The sequence below is a fragment of the Nipponia nippon genome, unplaced genomic scaffold (genome assembly GCF_047370975.1).
Source record: "Nipponia nippon isolate SJK-2023a ecotype South Korea unplaced genomic scaffold, ASM4737097v1 scaffold_10, whole genome shotgun sequence".
In the NCBI taxonomy this organism is placed as follows: domain Eukaryota; kingdom Metazoa; phylum Chordata; class Aves; order Pelecaniformes; family Threskiornithidae; genus Nipponia; species Nipponia nippon.
Genome location: NW_028262291.1, coordinates 31,413,178 through 31,435,472, shown reverse-complemented (window position 1 = coordinate 31,435,472; position 22,295 = coordinate 31,413,178). Strand labels below are relative to the sequence as shown.

Genomic DNA, 22,295 nt, shown 5'->3' with positions numbered 1-22,295 from the left:
TACCATTCAGGCAGCAGATAGCCCAGGTGTGGCCAGAGTCCCAAGTCACTGCACTTGTGACCAAGAAAACAGCACAACACGGCTTATCCTGAGATCTCAGGGTGGCCAGGGCAGCTGCACCACCACACATAAACCAGTTTTGAATCCAGTCTACACCAATGACAGTATTACCAACAGTTCACACAAAGGGCTGCTGATGAAGCTTTCTATTGGCACTTTTATTCTTCTCCTGTTACTGTATTAAAGTTCAAATTATCTTGTGAAAGCTAAAGATCAGTATCACTAAACCACTATGAGATGCAGGCCGAATCAACGAAAAATGCCTTAGAATTAGACTATGCTGGTGGTCTGCCTTGAAAATGCAGAGAAATAGAGCTCACAAACTATACAAGCTGCAGGTGAATTCTCCAGCTGTTCACATCCTTAAAGGCATACTTTCCCGGGCTATTTTTAACTCTATGCACTTTGAACTTAAAACACAGACCAAGTGAGAGACAGAACAAAAGAATACCTCCCAAAAATTACTCTCCTGCCGAGTACCCATCACAAACTTGAGCAAGGTCTAAACATTCAGAGGACCAAGTAAAAATCTATTGCCTATTTTCCCAGTACTGGCATTCCCTTATTTAAAATTAAAGTGACAAAAAAAAACCCCTAACTTTTTGGAAGGAAAAAGGCTAGAACCCTGCTTTTCCACAATTTTTTGTGAACTATGGCTTATGTTTTGCTGCAACCTTAATCTTCCATTACAGGAATTAACATTTGTACCATACTGTGTTTCATTTTTTAACTCCTAGATGCTGTATAAGCAGAAAGAGGAGGAGGAAGGCCACAATACAAAACCAGCTTAAGGACATCTTTAGTAAAAGATCAAAAAGAGAAGGGCTTTCTTACAAGGACTGCAAAGAGGTGGTAGTTCACCACTACATCCTTTTGTTGCTCTTTCAGATCTTTCCAACCAACTGAGGAGCTCTTCCCACTACTGATGGCTGCGGCACCGCATTTTTTCCTCCCACCTTGTCCATTTGCTGCATGCTTCCCAAAGCTGTCCTAGTACTAATGCCTCGCTATCACCCACCGGACTGTTCATCGCCCAGCAGCAGAAGGCTCAAAAAACATTTAAGCGTTAAGAGGCCTCAGCTGGAAGGGTCACTTTAGAGCCGCTACTCTCTTTTCTAAATTCTTGATTAACAGAGAGAGGTTGGTAACAGCTCCTAGCTCCCCAAAGCCAAAGGACGGCCTTCAATCAGTGAGGGAGGCCCAGAGAAGGCAGCAGTGGCGCCCTTTCAGCGACCCCACCGCCCCGAAACACGCCTCTCCGCCTCCTTCCCCCACCACGCCTGCAGGGCCACTGCCTTCAGCCCCAGCTCGTGGAGGAAACAAGTGCTGCCCCTCGCAGAGCCCAGCCGCCGACCCTCTTCGCCGCCGCCCCCGACACCCCCCGCGCTGACCAGCAGCAGCGAGGCCCCGCCAGTTCGCCGCCTCACGCCAGCGCCTCACGCCCCACAGGCGGGGCCCGAGGCCGCCCCTCACACAGCAGCACGCCCCGAAGCGCTAACCCGTAGCTCCTCTCAGCCACCCGAAGGCGGCTGCCGCCTCCCTGCTCACCGCTGCCCACTCTTCCCAAGCCCCATCCCTACACCCCCGCGCTCCCCCACTCGGGTTTTATTTGCCGGGCTCGCTCGCTCGCTCGCTCGCTCGCTCGCTCGCCCGCCCCGCCCCGCCCCGTTCCGCAGCAGCCGCAGCAGCCGCAGAGCCCACACCGCCCGGGACCCGCCCCCGCCCAGCCGCCGCTGTGGCCCCGCCCTTCCACGGGGCGCACGCGCCGGCTGGGCCTTCTGCGGTACGCTGAGTGAGCCGTCCGTCGAGCGGGCGGCGCGGGTGAGGGCCAATCAGGCTCGCCCATGGGGACGTGGGCGGAGCCTTGGCGGCAGGGTGAAAGCGGCGAGGCCCTGCAGCGGTGAGGGAGGGTGGCCTGCGGAGGTGGTGGTGGGCGTCTGATCGCCGCGCCTCCGCCTCAGGGGCTTTCAGCTTCAGCGCGGCGGGGCGGGCTGTGGAGCTGGTCCCGGCCTGGCCCGGCAGGGAAGGGAAGGGAAGGCAAGGCGATAGTCGGCAGCGGTGAGGAAGCGCCCGTAGTGCGGGCGGTCAGCGGGCCTGGTCGCTTACAAACCCGCGGCCGGGGGTGTCGGCCCGCCGGTCCGGCCTGGCTGCCGTGTGGAGGGGAGGCCCCCTCCAGCCGGCTGCTGCCGGCCGCCTGCTCGTACCGCCATGTCCCCGCGGGAGCAGCGCGGTGCCTGGGCCCGGGGCGGGAGGCAGGCCCGCGGCGGAGGCTGGCAGGCCGCTGTCGGTCGCTTCGGTTTGTCCCGGTGCTGAGGGAGCCCCTCCGCTTAAAAGGACGCGTATTGCGCTGGAAGGCTGGCGGTTGGTAACGCCCGGCTTTAGCTGGGCTGTAGGGCTTCTCGGCCCTGCACCCGTGAGAACTTGGCAAAAGGATGTTTTGTTAGCCCTCCGGGCAGGAGGGGGTCAGCACCGCACCGTGCTTACTGCAGCGTCCCTTCAGCCTGCCGGTGGTGCTGTTCTGCCTTTCTTTCCTTTAATATCTGATGCTGTTTGGACTTGAAAGTGTTTCTTTTTAAATTATTTGCTTCCATGTGCCTCCTGGTTTTGATCTCTAGGCCACCGCAAAGCTACTTGAAACTGGTTGAAAAGAGGCTGTGGTAAGAGGCTGTCTTGTGTGTTGGACCGTTCCAGGCAAGTAGCATTGAAGTACGTGTGTATGTTTGCTTTATAGGTGGAAATGAAGAGAAATTACTGGAGAAGCAAAGAAAAGCATGGATGGAGCAATCGCAAGCACAGCTGCCGTCCCCATCGGCACAGAAGATCCAATAACTATACTGAAAGGCAAGTATATGCAGCTTGTGCGTAGCATGGGTTAAGTCGTTAGATGTTATGCCTAATTACATGTGCAGAACGGTGGCTATCTAGAACTGGTAGCGTTGCCATCTAAAAATCTAGTGGACAGTACTTCTGGTATATTTGTCATCCCTAGTGGGAGTGGAATTGCGTTGATTTCTGGAAGTTTATCGTATGTTCACAACCGTATGTTGATTTTAAACTGAGACGTGGTTCCATGAGCTAGTCCTTTCAGGTGTGCCTGATTGTCCATAAACTCTTCATCAATAGGCAAAGGTAGTTCAGGGAAAAAAAATGTTTGTAAGTACTTCATTGCACCTGCACATTTATTTTATATCTCGGTGTCTACTAGTGTAAAAACTGACCGTAAAGGATCTTCCTGAAAGTTTAAAAGCATGTTAAGTAATATGGTAATAATACCATATCTAACAGATCAGGAAACTGAAACAAGGTCTCAGGAATAATCCACTGCCTTGAAAAGTGATTCTTTCAGGAAAGTACATTTTAAACTTTAGAACTTACACTTGCCTGTGTTTGAGCTGGTTTTATGGCTCTTTCCTGTGTTCTTTCCTTAGTGCCTCTTGCAGGAATAAAAGAGGCCAATTCTTTGCTTTAATACTCTAAGCATTTTTTTTAAATGTATTTTTAGAGAAAGAGATAGATACATGTATATGAATTGCCCCGTTAGTTGTATTTGTGTAAGAAAAGTTAGAAATGCAAATGGGCCTTAATTTAGTGAATATAGAATTAAAAAAGGATTTTATTAGAAAGCTTTAAATTGAAGTGCTTCGGTTTTGTGTGGGGTGTTTTTCCCCTTGTCGATTGGTTATGTTCTTTAACTATTTTCAAAGTTGTATAATCAAACAGCAATAGACCTGGTATTAGAACTAGAATTTCTTTGTCATTTTGTTTTCAATAAATTACGACTCTTGCAAAACATCTTGGCCTAATGCTTTTAAGATGACATGTAATAAGACCTGTCTTAAAAAAGAGAGAATTGTACGGGTGATTCAGAAAACATCCCAGTGGTATTTTGCTCATCAGTACTGAATGTGCCCATTTAAATTACTTCAAAAAGAAGGCAGCTGCAGGTACCCTGTTGACTGCAATGTTTATTACAAAAGCAGAGATTTTCTTTCTTGGAGTTTTCATGAAGCTTTTGTTTATTTTGCGTGTTTGTGAACCTTATCAATGAAATTCTTGTCATGAAGAGAATGGCAAAATATTTTTGACCTGATGTCAGTGTTTTACCCACGCTGTCTCTAGCTTTATGCTGTGAAGACTTACATGCTTTCAAGGGTGGGCTTGTCTTTTAAGCAGGGGATATGGTAAAATGCCCAGAATTAATCTCTCACTGAAAAAAGTTAAAGGCATTTGCAGAATCAGCAGCCACCTCTAATGTTTTAGCAAGTAATTAAGGCTTTTAAGATGTTGGTCTCTCTAGTGTTATTGAGGGGTTTTAAAGCTGAATGTTTTTACTGTTTTATTTTCATAATTTAGTGTATGGTGATATACACAGTGTACTTATCACAGCCTCGCAAAATTGTACTCTATTAGTGTCAGTAACAAGCTGCTTTCTAGATTCTTTGTAGGAAAGATGTGTAGGACAATTGTGAGCCTGTCTTGAAGGCAATGCTCTTTTTTTAGGCCGGAACAGGAAGAACCACAGACTCCAGTGAATGCAGGCCCCAGCAGCAGCGGAGATCCTTCTTCATCCAGTTTAACACAGAACTCTGTAGTACCAGGTAAGAGACCATGTTTACGGGTCAAAAATTAGTGTCTATGTACTGACTGTATGAAAAAAAGTAGTAGTAGCTGCATTAATAGTACGGTGTTAAAGGGAGGATATAAGCAGTAAAGTTTGTAGAGAAAAGTAACATCGGGTGATATAAAAAGATGTAGCAAGTGAGGATCTAGAGAGCAGGGCCAAATAAACTTTCAGGCCCCCAAGTGCTTCTCATGTTTGAGAACTTGTGTGCTTAGCCAAGCTGATATAAGCTGGAAAAATAGAATTCTCTTTCTCCCTCCAGAAATGTTGTTTTGGGAAGAAAATGAACTTTGTTTATTTTCTCATATGTGCTGAAGATGTTATAAAATACATCTGTCAATAGAAACATCAAATAAGCAAAGAAAATAAGAGAGCATGTAAAAAAATTATTACTTTCATCCAGTTATTCAGTCTTTTAAAAGATACAACAATCCACCACTTCATGGGGGCGGGGGAAGTAATCTCTCTTATGCCTTCAGTGTATTTTGTAGTCTGTAAGAAATACAGTCTGGCTAAATGTTTGTGCATTATCAAGGAGTCAACTGGTGAAACCAGACTTGATGAAGTAGCAGTGCTATTGAGGAAGATGTCCCATTTGCATTCTGGTTTCCTGACTCATTAAACAACCCTAGCAAAAGCTAAGCCTGTGGAAACGTGTATTTTTCCTTAACAGGAGAGTCCTGAAACATGACTGACTCGGGAACCTCTTAACAACAAAGCCAGAGTTTAAAGAGCCCTTTATGGTAGATCACCCTTTTGTGCCTAAGAGGTTGTGAGCATGTTAAGAGATGTATCCTGCAAAACATTTATTGCTGTGTAATTAGATTCTGTATACTAAATGCAGTGTGCTTTTTATGAACCTTACTGATTCATTCACTAACTTCATATTTTTGTTGACCTGCATAAATCTTGGTCACTTGTTGCTAAGCTGAAACCTAAAAGGTGCTGACAAGGAGCTGAACTGTAAGCAGCAGCAAAAAGAGGTTACTTCAAATGCAATTTCTGGTAGTAGATAAAGGTTTAAAAACAAACTCTTGAAATGAAGATGTTAGCACTCACCTCTTCTGAATAAAATCCCTCATCTTGAGACAGTGTGCCATTATGAATCTGTCAAAGTATTTTTGCCTGTCTGCCTCTCTGAATTTACCCAGGCAGTGAAGCACTAAAACTGAATAGTTCTCTCACCCCTGTTCATCTTTGGAAGGAGCCTCTGTGTATTGTCCAAATGTACTCTTGATTGTATCTAAATCTCTCCTATGTGTTGAAGAAAAAGTGGTTTGTTCTGAGAAGTGGATCACTTTATTTTTGGTTTGGGTGATACCTCATTGTCAGTGGGGTTTGGGTTTTGTTGGGTTGTTTTTTTTGGGGGGGGGGGGGGATGGACACAACACATGACTGCCCTACCTAGTCTTTTAACCAAGAATGTCCCCTCATGATTGATTCATAAAGAAAGGTAATTTTTGTTCTGCAGCAAAATCTTTCCTCTCTGCTTATGTGTCTGAATTTCATCTTGGTCAGTGGGTGGCATCCCTTCTGTACCTGTATAATGGCACTGCATTTGGAAACTATAAATAATCTTTTTTTTCCTTTAAGTGGCTGTCATCTATTCCTAGTCTGTCTATCAAGCTTGGGACCTGCTGGGAGCAAGAGCTTTGAGTCTCATGACTGACATTCCCATAAAGATGTGGGATGTCAAAGAGCAATAAAGAAACTTAGTTATCCATCTGACTTTGCCTGGGTTTTGACACTTTTTTTTTTTTTAAAGAACTGCCAGGATTTTACTATGACTCAGAAAAGAACCGCTATTTTCGCCTACTGCCTGGACATAATAACTACAACCCACTCACCAAGGAGAGCATTCAGTACAAGGCAATGGAATGCAAAAGACTGAGACTCTTAGAAGAGGAAGAAAAACAGAAGAAGGTACATTCTGAAAAAGATTGCAGTTAGGTTTTATTGTACTCTGGCCCAGGACAAATTATAACCTAAAGCCTTTCAATTCTGCCTGTGGTACAGTTCCCTAAGCTGTCTGAAGAAATGAAAATTTCTTTTTGCTGAGAACTTAGTCTTTGAAGCCTTTTGTTTGGCTGTTCCACACAGGAATGAAAGCAAGTCATTACAGACAAAAAACTAGTAAAGAGACAGGAACTGTGCTCAGAATTGTAGACTGTCCAACAGTTACACTTGAGTCAGGACATTGGATGCCAGGTTTCAAATGCCTGCCTTGAATTGGCAAAGTGGGGTCTTGATTTTAAGTTTTACACATGTTTTATACATGTATTGATCATATTCTTGGACCCTGAAGAAACAATACTAATGATATTTAGTGGAAACAGTTTTTTTATGAAGAATTTTTTTGGACAGGTAAAATCAAGGCAGGTCCTATGTTTATGCCTGGAAAGTCTGTATGCTTTTCATCATGAAGTGTTACGGCAGAGTTAATGCTGATGCTGCATATAGGTAATCTGGGTAAAATACCTAAGAAGAATGTTTTTAATTACCTGAAGGCCATGTCTTATAACTTTACAAATCACAGCTCAGCTTAAATGTGCTGTCATTTGGAAGAAGCAAGCAGTATTTTTCTACTGAGGTAATGAAGTTCTGAATTTAACCAGCTATTCAGCTCTTCAGTCTTCACTGTGGAAGTGCTGCTGTTGGGTTGGTTTTGGCTTTTTTTTTTTTTGCTTGTTTTATCGGTTTCCATGGGCAGTTTAGGTTTCATAGATACCTAACAGCTCCCATTGCTGTTAATGGGAAATGTGGATATACATCTCTTCTCAAAATCTGGCTATTGAATCAGACATCTGAATTAGGCTCCCAGATAAGAACATTTTGACCCTTAAATACTTGCTTTGTCAGGGCATTATCAGAAACATTTCTTACTCCGTAACTCTACAAAGTACTCTACCCTTTGGTCTCCCCAGAAAGCGTTCGTGTGAAATTTTAAAAAATGATGGCTCGAAAAGTAGTTTAGTGCAACAGCAAGACCGCATAGTTAATAGCGGTCTTGTTGTGACAGAAAGTTTTGCTGTATAATAAGAATTTAAGGTGTTATAGTGAAACCAGGAGGTAACTTCACACCTCAAGGTGGTACTGCTGATTATGTCAAGTGAAAACAATGGCTGTTGGTTTTGTTTTTTTTTTTCTCTCCAGTTTTTGTACTTACAGAAGCACCCCACATCTCACAGGAGTATATTCTTGTCTCTTTCTTGTCTGCTTACTGTAGTAGGCCAGGGAGATAGTGCTGGAATGTGTTTTATAGGCATTCTGAAAATTTTAATGTATGTAGGCTAGAGGAAAAAGTTACCTAAATATCCCAAACATCTAAGATGCACAGCGATGTTTGACTCTTAAACAAGCAAATAACTGAGTATGCTTTCATGATATTCTCTTCCAGAAAACAACAAGGGCTGGACTGAACTCATCTATGCTGTTACAGAAAAGGCAGTTGGGTTTGCTGAGCTCCACAAGTTATTGCAGGTACAATAATTTGATTTGTCTTCTGTTTGCAATACCAAGTTCTGCTATTAGTGCAACTGTTCCTGTCAGGTTTTTTGTATTTCTTACTATTCCACTTAAGTAATATGTTACTCTTTGTCCTATAATAAAAAAATAGTTATATTCTTTTATAATGAGAGTACTAGAGTGATGAGAGTTCAAATGAAGAAGAGGTTTCCCAATGCAGATAACTGGAGTTTAAAACTTCACTTTGTTTTCAATATATGCTGTTTTGCCACATTGTGCGTTATGAATACAGTGCAGCTTTTCTCTGGATGAATGGTCTTCAACTGACATGAACGTTCCCCCTGCCCCCCATTAGAATTGTTATGCTCAGATTCAGTAACAGTGCAGAAGGCAAGTTAGTGACTTGCTATGTTGTTGTTTCTGCTACTGAAGATGTGCTGGGGTTCAAAATAACGCGATGAAATTCCATGAATGTGGAAGATGCACATGTTCATGGGTTATATAAGTGAAATTGCAGCATGCTAGTTCAGGCATTTTATCTTCTGTGACTGAGAAGCAGTTCTGGATATCCTATCCAGAATTCTTTTCATTGGCATTAAACCTAGGCTTACCTGAATTGTCTCTTCTCCCCACCCCCTCCCCCTTCTTTTACAGGCTGGTCCATGAACTAAAAGTGAATTGCATGCAGAGGAGGAAGATAGAAATTCACAGTCCAGATTCCTCAGTTGCTGGAACCAACAATTTTAAAATAATTGTGGTATGTTATAAGAACTGTTAAGTCTGTAGGATAAGGAGAGCCAATCTTCAGTGAAAGTTCAGGATCTTGTAATTAAATCCCATAGGTCAAATTTTGCTTTCAAAGATGTGTTATTCCTGTTGTGTCAGTTCTCAAAATCGGTGCTTGGTAATTTTAAACAGGTAGGAGGAGGCTGATCCTTTCCTAGAAAGGAAAATGATGAAAAGGTTGGATATTAAAGTGATTTTTTTTTTTAACCTGATCAACATGTTCTCTTGGAAATAAACAGGAGTTGAATGGATAATTACTGGGGGGGGGGGGCAACGGGGAGTGGAGAGGATTGAGAGAGAAGAAGAAAATGGAAGAGAAGAATTTGGGGAGTGGCAAAGTCTGTGGTCCAGAGAGTCTGTGTAAACATCAGTAATCATCTTGCATCTTGTGATCTGATGGCAGTTTCTACTGGTTTTGATGGTACTGTATGTGCAGGAGAGGTCTCTGGAGCAAATATCTTCCATAGTCTATGTAGGAAGCTCTCCAGGACCAGCTCCTGGGCTTGTACACAGGGCACTGCATAGGTAGCTGGAGCCAGAAGGGATTCAGAAACTTAGTGTCATAAAAGAAAAGCTGAAATATAGGACCAGCCTCTTTGCTGTGACCCAACAGCAGGGGAATTCCACGTTCACTTTTGATAAGATTTAATTTTTTGTTTTGAGTCCTCTACCAATACCAGTCTGTGTTTACTAATCAGCCAGAGTAAGTGTCTAGAACTTATATAATTGGAAAGAATATTTATTGTTACTCAAGGGCTAAATCCTTTTCTTGTGTTTTTTCTGTGCATGCATATAAAGAGGGGTTGGCCACTGTTTTTTGAGATGAATGGAAAGCAGATGGTGTTAAAGGGATCAGAATTAATGTGTTGTTTCATTTTGGACTTAATGCAGCTCCCTCAAGCTGTTTTTTCCTCTAAGTTTCCAGTAAGTGTGACCAGTAAGCTTTTATTTTACAGGCAGATGTTGCTTGTGAACGGATATTCACTGTGAATGATGTAGAGCATGGAGGATGTAAATATGGTATCATCAACCTCAGTGGTTTGGGGAAGGAGTCTCTCGCTGTGGAGATGTATGACAACCTCTACTTCACAAACCGCAAAGTACTGTGTTCTGTTCCTGCTTCCTTCAGTTATTGCATTTTCAGAATGCTGTTCCTTGGGAGGCGCAGGTGGAACTGCATGAGGGTTGGGGAAGGGGTTAGGAAGAGAGAATGGAAGAATTTAGCAATGTGAAGCTTGGATAAATGCAGAATCACAGGAAAATTGTTTCTGAAAGTCCTCAGTACCAGTGTGAGTTCTCAGGAATGCTATGCTACAGTTGGACCAGAAGACTATGTAGAAGCACCAGCTTCCAAGGATAGTCCTTACTTCAGAGTTGCACTTGGCCATAGCTGACAAAACTGATGTTGAGGGCCAGAAATGACTAAGATTTGCATGCTTCTTTCTTAAACACATTTTCCCAAAATTATTTTTATCCTTGAACATGAAGAATATTTAAAACAGGCTTTCATAATCTTGTCATGCTCGTATTCTTTTAAGGATGATCTCTTAAATAATAGGACATGCTTGGTGCCTCAGTCCATGTTTGGACAGACTTCTCAATGCTGCTCTGTCTTGTACATTTAAGAGGAGTATAAGGCTAAAATGCTCGTGACCCATTACTGGGCTATTTAGTGGCCTAAGGAAGTGTGCCCAGCGCATAGTTTTATGTCATCTTTGCATGGAAATACCCTTTCATGAATTGAATAAGAGATCACAAAAATAGTATGTCTTCTTGTGTCTGAAGGTGAATTCTGTGTGCTGGGCATCATTGACTCATCCAGATTCTCATGTTTTATATCCTTTTAAAAAAAGCAAAATTTCAGTTCAGCTTTCACAAGTCTGCATCATGCTGCACAGAACAACTAACTTCCAGGAAGACATCTCATGTAGTTGCCCCAGAAATTAAGTTTTCTGGAAAACGGAGAAAGTTATAAAAGTTTAAAGGTGTTGGAGCTAGTGAAACAGATGTGTGGTTCTGTTATAGATATATGTAGAATTGTTGCAGTGTAATAGTAGGTGAAGGACCATGTTTCTTGCCCTGGAGACTTCCCACTTCATTAATAGTGTAGATGCTACATCCAAAATTATCTGATGTTTAGAAACTGGCTGGGGCAAAAGAACAAGAGAGGGTTAAGGCAACTAACTTCCTCTTTGAAGTGGACCTCTTTGAAAGTGGATTGGTTGGTTTCTGGTGTAAACCATCCCCATATTGGTTGGGGCAAGAGGAGAATGGGAGCAATTCATTGGCATCATGCTCTGCAACTTCAGAGCATGTTCTGCAGATCTGTCTCAGAAGAAGAGGAAGGTTGGTGGTATAGTAGAGGAAGCAGTAATGGACAATGCCGAATCCAGAAGAGAGGAAGAAAAGGGGATTCTAACGTAGGAGATGGCAGGCAACAGACGTGCTAGTGAAGGGCCAAAGAGAGGAAATTACATAGGAGTGTATGTGATGGCTCATGGGAGAAGCCAAGCAATTCAGGACTGATCCAGAAGGTGGCAGGCGTTCATCAGGCTTGTTCACAGCTGGTTAGGAATTGGGGATTGTTTGGTTTGGTTATTTTGTGCTTTCCTCTAGTCATGTTGCAGATTTACCCCACTGAACTTGAAATGCAGCTTTCAAATCCTATTTATACCTGGTATAATCTCTAGAAAGTATTGTAATGTAATCTAAAGTGAATCTTCCTTGCCTCCCCAATGTGTGCTTCCCTTTTTCCAACTTATCTCCATGAAAAACAGATCTATATTAATGCAGCGTCATCAGCATGTAAAGATGAGAAGAATGATCCATGTAGGCCATGCATGTTTGTGTTTTTTATCACTAGAAAGATGCCTTAGTATTCCTCTTATCTTGTCTTTCTGGTAATGAAAATACACAAACAAGAATGAGAGTTCTAGCTCTTTCCTATGAAAGAAAAGGAAGAGCCAAGACTTAATTGTAAGCTGGAAGGCACATCAGAGTCTCAAAGGGAAAGTATTGTGGGCTGTGGCTGTGTCAGAGCACCTTGCTTTTCCCAGCTATAAATGTTAGGCAGCCTGTTCCATTCTAGGGAGAAATCTTTGTTTTCCTTAACTCACTTCAGCAAGCTGTGTCTCATGGGAATTGCAGAAACACCAGGCTGTGCCAGTCTTCTTCCAGCATCATTGTTCAGCAGCGCTAACCCAGGTAGGGTGTTTCTGTTGTTTGTTTGTTTTTTTCCCTCCAATTTTCGATAGCAGTTATGGTATGAAAAGAGCACAAAGGAAGGATTATTTCCACACTTTTCAGTAGTTGGTGAGACTGTTGTATTCTTGTAAAATTTAGAAAGCCTGAAACAGTTTAAGAAGTGAACAGATAAAAGAACTTACCTTAAGAATTAATTAACAAGCAGTATTCAAAGCACTAGTTTATTTTTAGCTGCTGCTGCTGTAGTACTTGACTTTGGCAGGAGAACACCTCACTGGTAAATGTTTGGGATTTTTCATGAGTAGCTTGGCTTGTAACTAATACTCAGAAGTTGCATACCAGAAATACTCGAATGTCCTTATAGACTATCTGGAATCATTGCAGAATCCCTTCTCATAGTAGCTACTCAAGTGTGTTCAGTGGATTAATCAAAGGTGGAAAGCTGGTAAATGTCTCAGCCTATAGCTCCTTGTACAAGTTGATGCTCAGTTGTGTGTAAGCATGATTGATTTAGAGAATTCTATGTCTGATTGATGGCTGTAGCTGTATCTTTACATATTTGTTTGTTCAATGTTCTTGGGGTCAGAACTTTATTGATTGGACTTTCTTGATATATGTCAGAACCATGCTTCTTCAGGTCACACAGTACAGTCCTCTAACCTGGTTTCCATTCAGACATGATCAGTTAAGTTTATACAGAGGAAATCTGTGATAGAGAAGAGTTACGGACCTATTTTAAATTTTTAATGTCATGCTATTTATGCAGCCATTAAAAAAAAACTGCATAGCATTAGCATGAACTTGGAAGAGTCACTGAAGATGGATGGCCACTAGGCCAGTGTGCCCAATTGCTCTGTAGAACATTTTAAGCCCTTCACCATAATCAGATGCCCTGAGTTCCACCAGAGTCCTCCCGTCTAGTATTTCTGATTGACTGTTTTAGGTATTTCCAAGTTTATTGACTGACTTCACTCTCCTAAACTGTTGGTTTGAGGGAACCTTGCTAAGTAGATGCTGGGAGCAAAGTAGAACTTAAGCTAAAACCATGTTTTAGACATGTCACCTGTGCTGCCTGACATAGGTGTGATCATGGTGGATGTGCCCTGAAGGAAGGGAAAACTGAGGACTTAAATTTTATGTCAATTAGACTTTGTGCAGGAGCTACATGAGTAAGGGTCAAATCTAGGGTATTGTTACTTACTCAAACAGTTTTTTTTAAAATAGGCAGGCCAAGAATTTACAGGTTAGGTTTTGGCTAATCTACAGCTTATAAAGTAAATGTTTCATGTTTCTAGCCCAGTTATTTTTAAAAAATGGCTTACTTAGTGCTGTAAGGCAAGTGTTATTTTTCTCTTTCCTGCCATGGTCAGCCCTCTGACTACTCAATAAATTTCAGTCTCTCACAGTCATTTATCTCTATAGACTATAAGTCTTCAGCTTACGGTCATGAAGTCCCACTGTTGTTTGCTGTCTCTTGAGTAGCACAGGGACACTAATTGGGTAACACTTTCTCTGCTTCAGATTGTAATGTTGAAAGAAGTATGGAAATCCAGAGCAGCTTTCTGAGTTACCATCCTGTCCTAACATTTTATGGACACTTCATGTGTTGCTGCTCTCTCCTAGGAGATCGACCTGGAATGCTGTGCAGCTTCAAGATATCCACTGCCTGGTCCTGTGCTTGGTGCCTGAATCCCCAAGCAGACAACTGCTTCAGCACAGGTGATCTGCAAGGCTAGCAACCCCTTCTGTCTCAGTGGGAAAGACTTCTTGCATTCATCTCCCAGCTGCTACCCAAATCGCAGCTGAAAGAACATCATCTGTCTTCCTTAGGCCTGACACGACGAGTTCTTGTGACCAACGTAGTGACAGGGCATCGACAGACATTTGGAACCAGTAGCGATGTATTAGCACAACAGTTTGCCACACAGGTAAAAAGAACCATACACCCTTCGTTATTTCAGGGCGCTGCCTCATCGATGGGCGTTTTTGTTCTGTTTGTGATGGGACTCATCATGCTGCGCACAAGGTTGTGATTACAGTTACTGTTGGACAGCTGTTCCACGACAGAGCTGATGTGGTCTGATGCTTAGACACAACTGAATAGCAACAAAAAAAATTAACTGATTTCAAACTCTCTGGCAACAGGGGTAATTTTTGTTAATTGTACAGAGGTAAAAAGGAAATGAAGGAAGTACAAAGAGCACAGTAATAATGTGTTGTAAAATGGTTTTGTTTTTGGCAAATGACCTCATTTTGTTAATACTCAGTGTATCATCTCCATCAAAAAGAAGACGACCCCTATATAATACTAATGAACTTGTCCACAAAGATCTAGTGAGAGGGGTGAAATCAGAATATGAGAATTCCAGTTCCTGTTTTGCTGTTACATTAGATTTAAGTTCCTACTTACATAGCTGAACTTTTACAGCTAAAGTAAGTAGTTGAGGTTTGAATGGAACTAATGAGCTGGTTGAGGAAAAAATGTTGCAGTGTGTAATAAAAATTCTGGTTCTTAATGCCCCTGCTAATAAAATAATTTGACAACTGTACCAGAGAGCTCAAAAGCTCGACATAGCTTCTGTCTGTATAACCTGTAACATCCTTTCAGATGTTACATAGTACACTTCTTTCTCTGGGATTCTTCCAGACCCCAGTGCTGTACAATGGCTGCCGGTCAGGTGAGATTTTCAGCATTGATGTGCGTCAACGCAACCGAAAGGGCCAGAGCTGGAAAGCAATTCGTTTCTTCCATGACTCAGCAGTTACATCTATTCGCCTTCTTGAGGCTGAACATTATGTCATGGCAGCAGATATGGCTGGAAAGGTATGGTTTTGTTGCATTTAGGGTATTCTGTTCCTTTTAGTGTCTGGGCATTGACAGGTGCTTTTCCCAGTCCCGAGGGCGGATGCCTGTTCTTTAGCGGGGTAGTATGGAACTGAGTGGTAGTCCCATATATGGGTCCTCTTCCAGGTCCACTTACTTATCAACCATCAAGTGCTCTCTGCTTTGTTAATATATCCTCTTTCAAACAATTACTTCAACTTGCAGATAAAACTGTGGGACCTGAGAACGGCAAAGTGTGTGAAACAGTACAAAGGTCATCACAATGAATATGCTGTTCTCCCTTTGCATGTAAATGAGGAGGAAGGACTTCTTACAGCAGGTGGGTTGACTTGTTTTCCCTCTACTTGTAGCGTGCATGGCAGTGATTTTCTTAGGCCTGAGGAGCGTTTCTTAGCTATAGCTGTTGGAAGCTGTAAAGCTGTTAATTCTTTAAAATTCAGAAGAAATTTAGCCTTAGACATACTGTAATATACTATGAAAATTAAGAAATAATGTTATGGATGCACACCTACTTTAATCACTCCTGTGTAGCACTTAACGGCTTTCTCTGCTGTGTGCTGCAGAAGTCCCATTATCCTTTCCACAGTGTCTCTCAAGAGTAGAATAGAAAACGCTTGATTTTGAACTTCAGGGAAACAACATGTAAATAGGAGACTTGGTGATAACTTTATATAGAGACTAATGACCGTGTATATGTATGTTTGGTGCTTAAGTGGGTAGTGTGGTGATGGACTGAAGCATTGGTGTGTAAGCATAATTCCTTGTAAACTGTCTATACCACTCAGATTCATTTTGAATATACTTGGCTACAGTCTGAGACTTCGGGGGGGGGGGGGGGTGTGTCAGGGGAGGAATGGTAACAATAAACAAAGCAAAGTACAGCCAAGTTTCACAGTGTCACTGTAAACGTGTTGACCTCTTCTCCTTGGATTTGTCAATAAGTGACGGAACACTGAGAAGAATACTTGTTAATTTGACAGTGAGCTTTTCCTCCCCTGTTTTTGGCTTAGGAGCTTGATAATAAGGAAAGCACTCTGAATACTGATGTATCATACCTTTTATTGCCTAATAGGAAATGCACATTTTTCCCACATTTGTAGTATCCAGCGCAGAATTTCTGTTTCATAAGGTATTGATAAGCGCTTTGCCTCTAGTGTGTGTAGAAATGGTCAGGGGTTTTTCCCCATAGACCTTCTGTGATGATAATCTTGCAGAGCTGTGTGAAGTACTTTTTGTGCGATACTGAATTTTGGTGTCCTTTCCTTTCCAGTTGGTCAGGATTGCTACACCAGAATTTGGAGTCTCCAAGATGCCCATCTGCTTAGAACCATCCCTTCTCCCCATCCAGCCTCCAAAGATGCCATTCCCAGTGTGGTGTTTTCTTCAAGACTTGGGGGTAGCCGAGGAGTTCCTGGCTTACTCATGGCTGTCAAACAGGATCTGTACCACTTCTCCTATAACTGACGCAATATTCTCCTCAGACCTGGTCTACAAAGCTGCCAGACTATACATGACTTCAAAATTTCTGCACCGGTCACCATGCTGTTGAGTCACTAAGTGCTGCTGTTGCATCTGCTTTACCCATGAAATTCTGAACCTCCTTCAGCAGGTTCAGCAAATCTTGCTGTATACATCTGAGACATTTTGTAAATAAAAGCTGAATGCTGATTAACTTCTTGGACAATATTCAGCCTCTTTGAAATCTAGCTATAAGCTTTGAAAAGCTGGTAACGTGCAGTAAGGGCCTGACTCATGCTAGCTGAATTTGCTGTCAAAAGTCTGCTCTAGCTTAATCCTAGTTTGGTCATATAACCACTTAGCTGTGGTTACATCTACGTTAGCAAGTAGGCTGGTGCAACAGAGTGGATTAGCAGAGTGAAGTAGCTGGTGTTGAGAAGCTGACACTAGAGGTGTTCTGGGGCTGTGTTTGGAGTAGCTTTGGTCTGGGTCCCTGCGTCAGCTGTCTACTGCATCTGTGGTTGGAAGCAGTCCAAGGAACAGCTGTTTCCCCACTCACTGTCAGTCCTTTGAGCTGGGCCATGCTAAACTTTGTCCTTTTCAGATGATGGTAGCGTGCTACTGCCCTGCCACCATTCCCTTTACAAGGCAGCATGTGTAGAACAAAGCCCCTTTCCTGGTGCAGTAGCCAGGCTGAAAGTCCCTGTTAATTTATTAGGTGTTTCCTAACCAAGTCCGCACCCCTAACCTGGAGTTCGGTCAGCAGTCTGGAAAGGCAGGCTTGCTTATGCAGCTGTAGCAGGAGACGAGCCCAGCCTGGACAGACCACATCCTGCCTGGGATATGAGATCACCCATGCAGTCAGGGCTTTTGCATACCGAGGTACAACTGGGCCCTCAGCTGCAAAGTTGTAGTACCAGCTCAGGGTAACTGGATGACACTTCAGGAGCCTGTACCTGTATTTGAGAACAATTATCCCATGGAGCCTCATTACCTCCAGCTCCTTGCTGGTAACCAGCCTGGGTTGGGCAAGACCATCCTGCAGCTAGCATATGCAGGAAGTGCCGACAAGATCAGGAGCCTACAGGGGCTGAAGGCCCTCATGAACTAGGTGGGGCTACTGATGGGCTTCACGGGAAAGACATGCTGCGCTCAAGTTTTCCAAAATTCTTGGAAAAGGAATGCCGGAACCGCCTTTCCATCCTGGGATCCGCTTAGAGCATTCAGATGTACAACTGTGTTATCAGAGATGCTGCTTTGCATGGGGTCCCGCCAGGTCAGCAGGCGAGCGTACAACCAGGCTACCATGGCATCCTTGCTGCACAGCATGTCAGGAAGGAGGCTGTGTCCGGCTGGCTCAGACTCGGCCATCTCGCTGAGAGCTAGGCTGGGTGTCTGCGTTCCAGCTGCCTTCTGAAATGGGGTATAGGCTGCACAGGCACACAAAGGTAAGTGTTGCTGGTGACTATAGGTGTGGCCTACAGTTGGGAGTACCCAGCACAGCACTCACACCTCAGATACCATCTGTGTCTTCATTGCAGGGGGGTGCAACAGTACTGAGCATCCTGGGAAGGAAGGGGTGTGCAAGTTCCCATCAAAGCTTTTCTACTTCAGTAAATTGCATTCCAGGAATAAAAAGAAACAGTGCTAATACCTGTCTCTTGACTGCTTACCCCATTCACTCCACCGTATTTTTTGAGCAGGCATAACTAATTCGTTTTCCAAGGCCCTTGTGACTTTGCTGTGTGTTGTCCTGAGCCTGTAGTGCTGTCTCTGAAATCCTTCCAGGGATTCCCAAAGGGGCAGGGAAGGCATCAAGTAGCAGAAGCACATTTTCCAGCAGCAGCAGTAGAGCAGCAGTACTCCAGCAGAGTATGTGCTCTCTGTGTGGAGGCAGAGGGTAGGGGTAATTGTAGGTACGTGGAAGCGCTAGTGTAGTAGTGCTACAGCCCAAAGGAGGTGAGGGATGCTCTGTTGGTTTATCAGGTACAGCAGGGTACCAAGCAATCCTGTTCCTGCCCTTAGAGAAAACCTTCACCACTACCCTCCTAGGCATGCCACAAACGTTTCTAGCTCTTTTATTTCTCAGCAGATATTATTATTCTTTTGCACCTAAAGCTTTTGGCCAGAGCAACCTATTTATGGAGGGATTGCACCCCACCACCTTCATCATGATGTGCCATCAGCTCCATTCCACCTCACTCCGGTGTATGTGCAGGGAAAGCTCTTTTAGGCTGTAACTGAGCAGGAGTATTTGCAGCTGAACAAGTGGGCTGGCAAAACTGTTCAATCAGTCACAAAATGTTTTTCTGGGAGAAGAGTGTGAGCTGCAGCATGAGCACAGCACTGTTACCAGGGATGAGACAGTCACGGTTGTGGCATGAGCTCTCTAAGAGCACATCAAGAACTTGGTGGTGTGGCCAGTTCATCCCTTCTTGCATCCCTGCTAGTGGCCTGAGCTCATCGAGCACACTTCATGACTGTGTCTCTGGGTGGCTTCCTCCAAAAGGAAGCATCACAAGTGCCCTGCATTGCAAGTCCAACACAGGGAGATTCCCTTCACGAGACCAGTACACACCTCAGCATATCCTGTGGTGGTTTTGTTTGTTTCCAATGCGCTCCTCTCTCTCCTTTCCTTCCTTTCAAATGACTGTGGATAAGAGGGAATTATTCAAATACAGGTGCCAGGAAGGGTTGGCCCTACTAAGAATCCTCTCTGTCCTGCAGGACTCCACACTCATTTCTCCCATCCTTTCACAACCTTCAGGCCTAAGCAATGTGCTGGTCTAGGAAACTGGCTCGCTCTTCTCAGCAGCTCTTACTGCTCACCACACTGCAATGTTATGTGTGCTGATCTTCTTCCCTTTCTTTGTATGTCCTTTACCCATTAATCTATATAGAAGACAACAGAGCAGGAAAACTCTCCTCTTGAGAGCAGTGTGAATATATTCTATATGAAATAGCTGTTGCGAGAGTAGTGAAGATGAAAGATGAATCCCAAAAAATATTTAAAACAGTTTCTTCCCTGTCTGAGTATCGATTCAAAACCCCCAAATCTTTCTTGTATCCCATTAACAGCCATCTCCCATTTCCCCATAGGCAGATTGAGCTGTGAATTCCTTACAACTACGGCTCCCCTGATGGATCTGGCTTTAGCGTTTCTCTGCAGAGCCTTCTTTCTCACACAAATCAGAGTGGATGCCGCTCACAGCATACTCTGTGCTGCCCCTTCTTTCTACAGAACTTGCTTATAAGGCCAAGGGTCCTCTGTTCTCCTCAGATGGTAAGTCTTGCAGGCTCTTCCCATTCCCCCTACTACCCTTGGAAACCAAGAGACCAATTTGGCTAGTGTGATCACTGATTCCTGGCTTGCTTTTCTTTTCAATTTGAGAAAATACTCCGCAATTTGTCTTGATTAGTTATGTTAATTTGGGACATTTTCTGTTGCAGGCACAGTGATTAATAGATGCAGCACAACTTTCAAAAGCATTTGCATTGACGGAGTTAATAATGCATACTGCAACTAAGCATCTGTTCAGGAAATAGAAATGTAGCTAACCCCATCCCACTGCAAACTCCTAATGTTACATCTGATAACCAACTCAGAGTTGAGCTGGAACATATTTTATATTGATATTTTCACTAGTAAACACGTGTGGTTCAAACACTTGCAGGTAGCAAACCACAAGGATCATGAACTCCCTTAAATCAGCATTAATTCCAAAATTTGAATTAGCATTTAAACTCTTTCCAGTGCTCTGAACTCCAGTAATGCCTGTTCTGCAAGAACAAGGCCGTGCAACAATTGTGCCCGGTTACCGTGGGAAGCACAAACTAGGAATTGTGGCAGAAATGCATCTTACATAACTGAAGATAGTTTCTTTTCTTTGTTCCCTTTTAGGCAAAACTCATAAACCAAAAGATACTAATTTGCTTTCTGTTGTTTCCAGGAGCCAAATGCACACACATGTCCCTGCAAACCCATTCACCCAATGAGGGCTTTGGCAGCCAACACTTCTAATTACGCCTGCAAGAGCAGTATGAAAGGAGAGGGGAAGCAGGGCAAGAAGAGAGGCAATTTGGCTTCAGTGACAAACAGCAAGCAGCCTGCAGGCAGTGGCTGAAGTATATTAAAGCAACCATTTCATTATGCAGCAATAGCTAGGACCTTAAGGCAGCTAAAAAGTAAGGAACTGCAGCACTTTTCCCCTCTGCTACACCATCAAAATACGGTATTTCTTTGGCTCAGCTTCTCAGCAAGTACCGAATCTAGTAGAAAACTTCAGAAAGGCCAAACCTGCCCTCCAAGATAGGTTGCAGCACCCCTCAGCCAGCAGGCATGATTTGTTTGGTCCCTTTTGCTCACTGGCGCGAGGCTCAGAGCAGAGCACCAGGCTCTCCTCGCTGACCAAACTGCCAGTCCCTCCCATCAACGCGATTGTTTCAGAAGCCTCAGAGTCTCATCCTTGTTCTGTTCCATATACCCTGCTCCTATTAGCCATCTCTCAACCCTGATTAAAAAGGCTCTTTCCACATAAAAGCCTTTAGGCCACGTGAGGTTCTTAGACATAACTGGTAGAAACTTAAACTTCTACGGTTTTACCTTCAAGTATCTAAAGCAGGGAAGGGAGTTGCTTTTGGGTCTTCTGTGGTGGGGGGGGTTATGTCTTTCTGTTGACCGTGATTTATTGCCGTGCATGGCTTCATGGTCATTCCTCCTCTATTATCCTGATGAATACTGAAACTAAGAGGTTAAAAAAATCAATTTACTAGTCACAATTTCACTCTGGCATTCTTACCTTTTTGAGCTTAATAGGGACCTATTCTAACAGTACTAGAAAATTCAGCATGCATTGCGAGGAAGTGAGAATTCAAACCGGAATGCGTACATAGTCTCGAGATGTCCTCTTACAGTAGCTGCTTTCAGAAAAGTTATAATTTGGCAGTGGACAATTCAGCTTTGGTCCCCAAACCTTCAGTTGCTGGTGGCTGCTTGCATTTACTACATATACTGTGAGCTAAATCAAGCAGTCAATACCCACCCAAAGTACTTTCTAGACAGGGGTTCTGGAGAAAGGGGCTGGGGGTTAAAAGATGCTTGACCCTAGTGTTTAAAGCACTTTACAAATTCGTTTCGTGTTTCAAAAATGGAAGCCAAGGCACAAAGTTGATAAACCATTTTAGATAATGTCTGAAAATATAATCAAGAGCACCTGCCTTTTCTTGTTCAAACAACTTTTTTTCCTATCTGCAGTTCTATTAATACCATGGTAGCTGTGAAGCACTCCTGATGCCTTCCTGACAAGTCATCATCTGTACATTATCGTACATACACTACTGCTTCCCTCCAGTGCTGCCACAAAACTGCCTTTTAAGCAGAACAAGAAAGATTTAGCCAACTTTTCAAAATGTCAGAAATCAGAGTGTTTCAAAATCTGCAGGCATTCTTGACAGAATTTCTGTAATGCCACAATTGAGACATTTCCTACATGAGGACTTCTTTTATATATGTAAAAAAAACTTTATCTGTATTGCTTTATTTTTTCCTTGAGTTATATCCAATAAAAATTAAGGTAAAAAGCTGAATGCAGGTTAATTTTGGCCTAAGATAACTGACTAGCTGCCATTCTACTTTAGCTTTGTCTTTGTCACATTATACTGTTGATTTTGAAAGCCCTCATAGTCAGTTTTTATTTATTTTGGCATTGCCATGATTTCATTGTTGATGTGCCTGCACTACAAACAAAAACATTTATGACATGCTATGTACTGTGACTGACAGAATATACACATCAACACTGCTTTACCAAGAAAGAGTGCTCAAGCTGACGTGGGGGGGTGGGGACGGGACTCGGA

The 22,295-nt window shown here is 43.3% G+C and overlaps 1 protein-coding gene across 2 annotated transcripts; it reads left to right on the top strand.

The window, feature by feature from the left end:
* The first annotated feature begins 1,863 nt into the window (after nt 1-1,863).
* Nucleotides 1,864-16,654, top strand: DCAF4 (DDB1 and CUL4 associated factor 4). 2 transcript variants are annotated; one of them, XM_087746407.1, is made up of 14 exons: nt 1,864-1,960; nt 2,792-2,901; nt 4,561-4,658; nt 6,447-6,604; nt 8,079-8,161; nt 8,801-8,903; nt 9,889-10,032; nt 10,718-10,767; nt 12,057-12,136; nt 13,760-13,855; nt 13,967-14,064; nt 14,784-14,960; nt 15,186-15,300; nt 16,252-16,654. In XM_087746407.1, exons 2-14 carry the CDS (start codon nt 2,798-2,800, stop codon nt 16,443-16,445), a joined length of 1,500 nt encoding a protein of 499 aa, XP_087602533.1. In that variant the 5' UTR covers nt 1,864-1,960; nt 2,792-2,797; the 3' UTR covers nt 16,446-16,654. The 2 variants fall into 2 exon arrangements, with proteins under 2 accessions (XP_087602533.1, XP_087602532.1); XM_087746406.1 differs by lacking the exon at nt 1,864-1,960 and adding an exon at nt 1,967-2,118.
* Nucleotides 16,655-22,295: the final 5,641 nt, after the last annotated feature.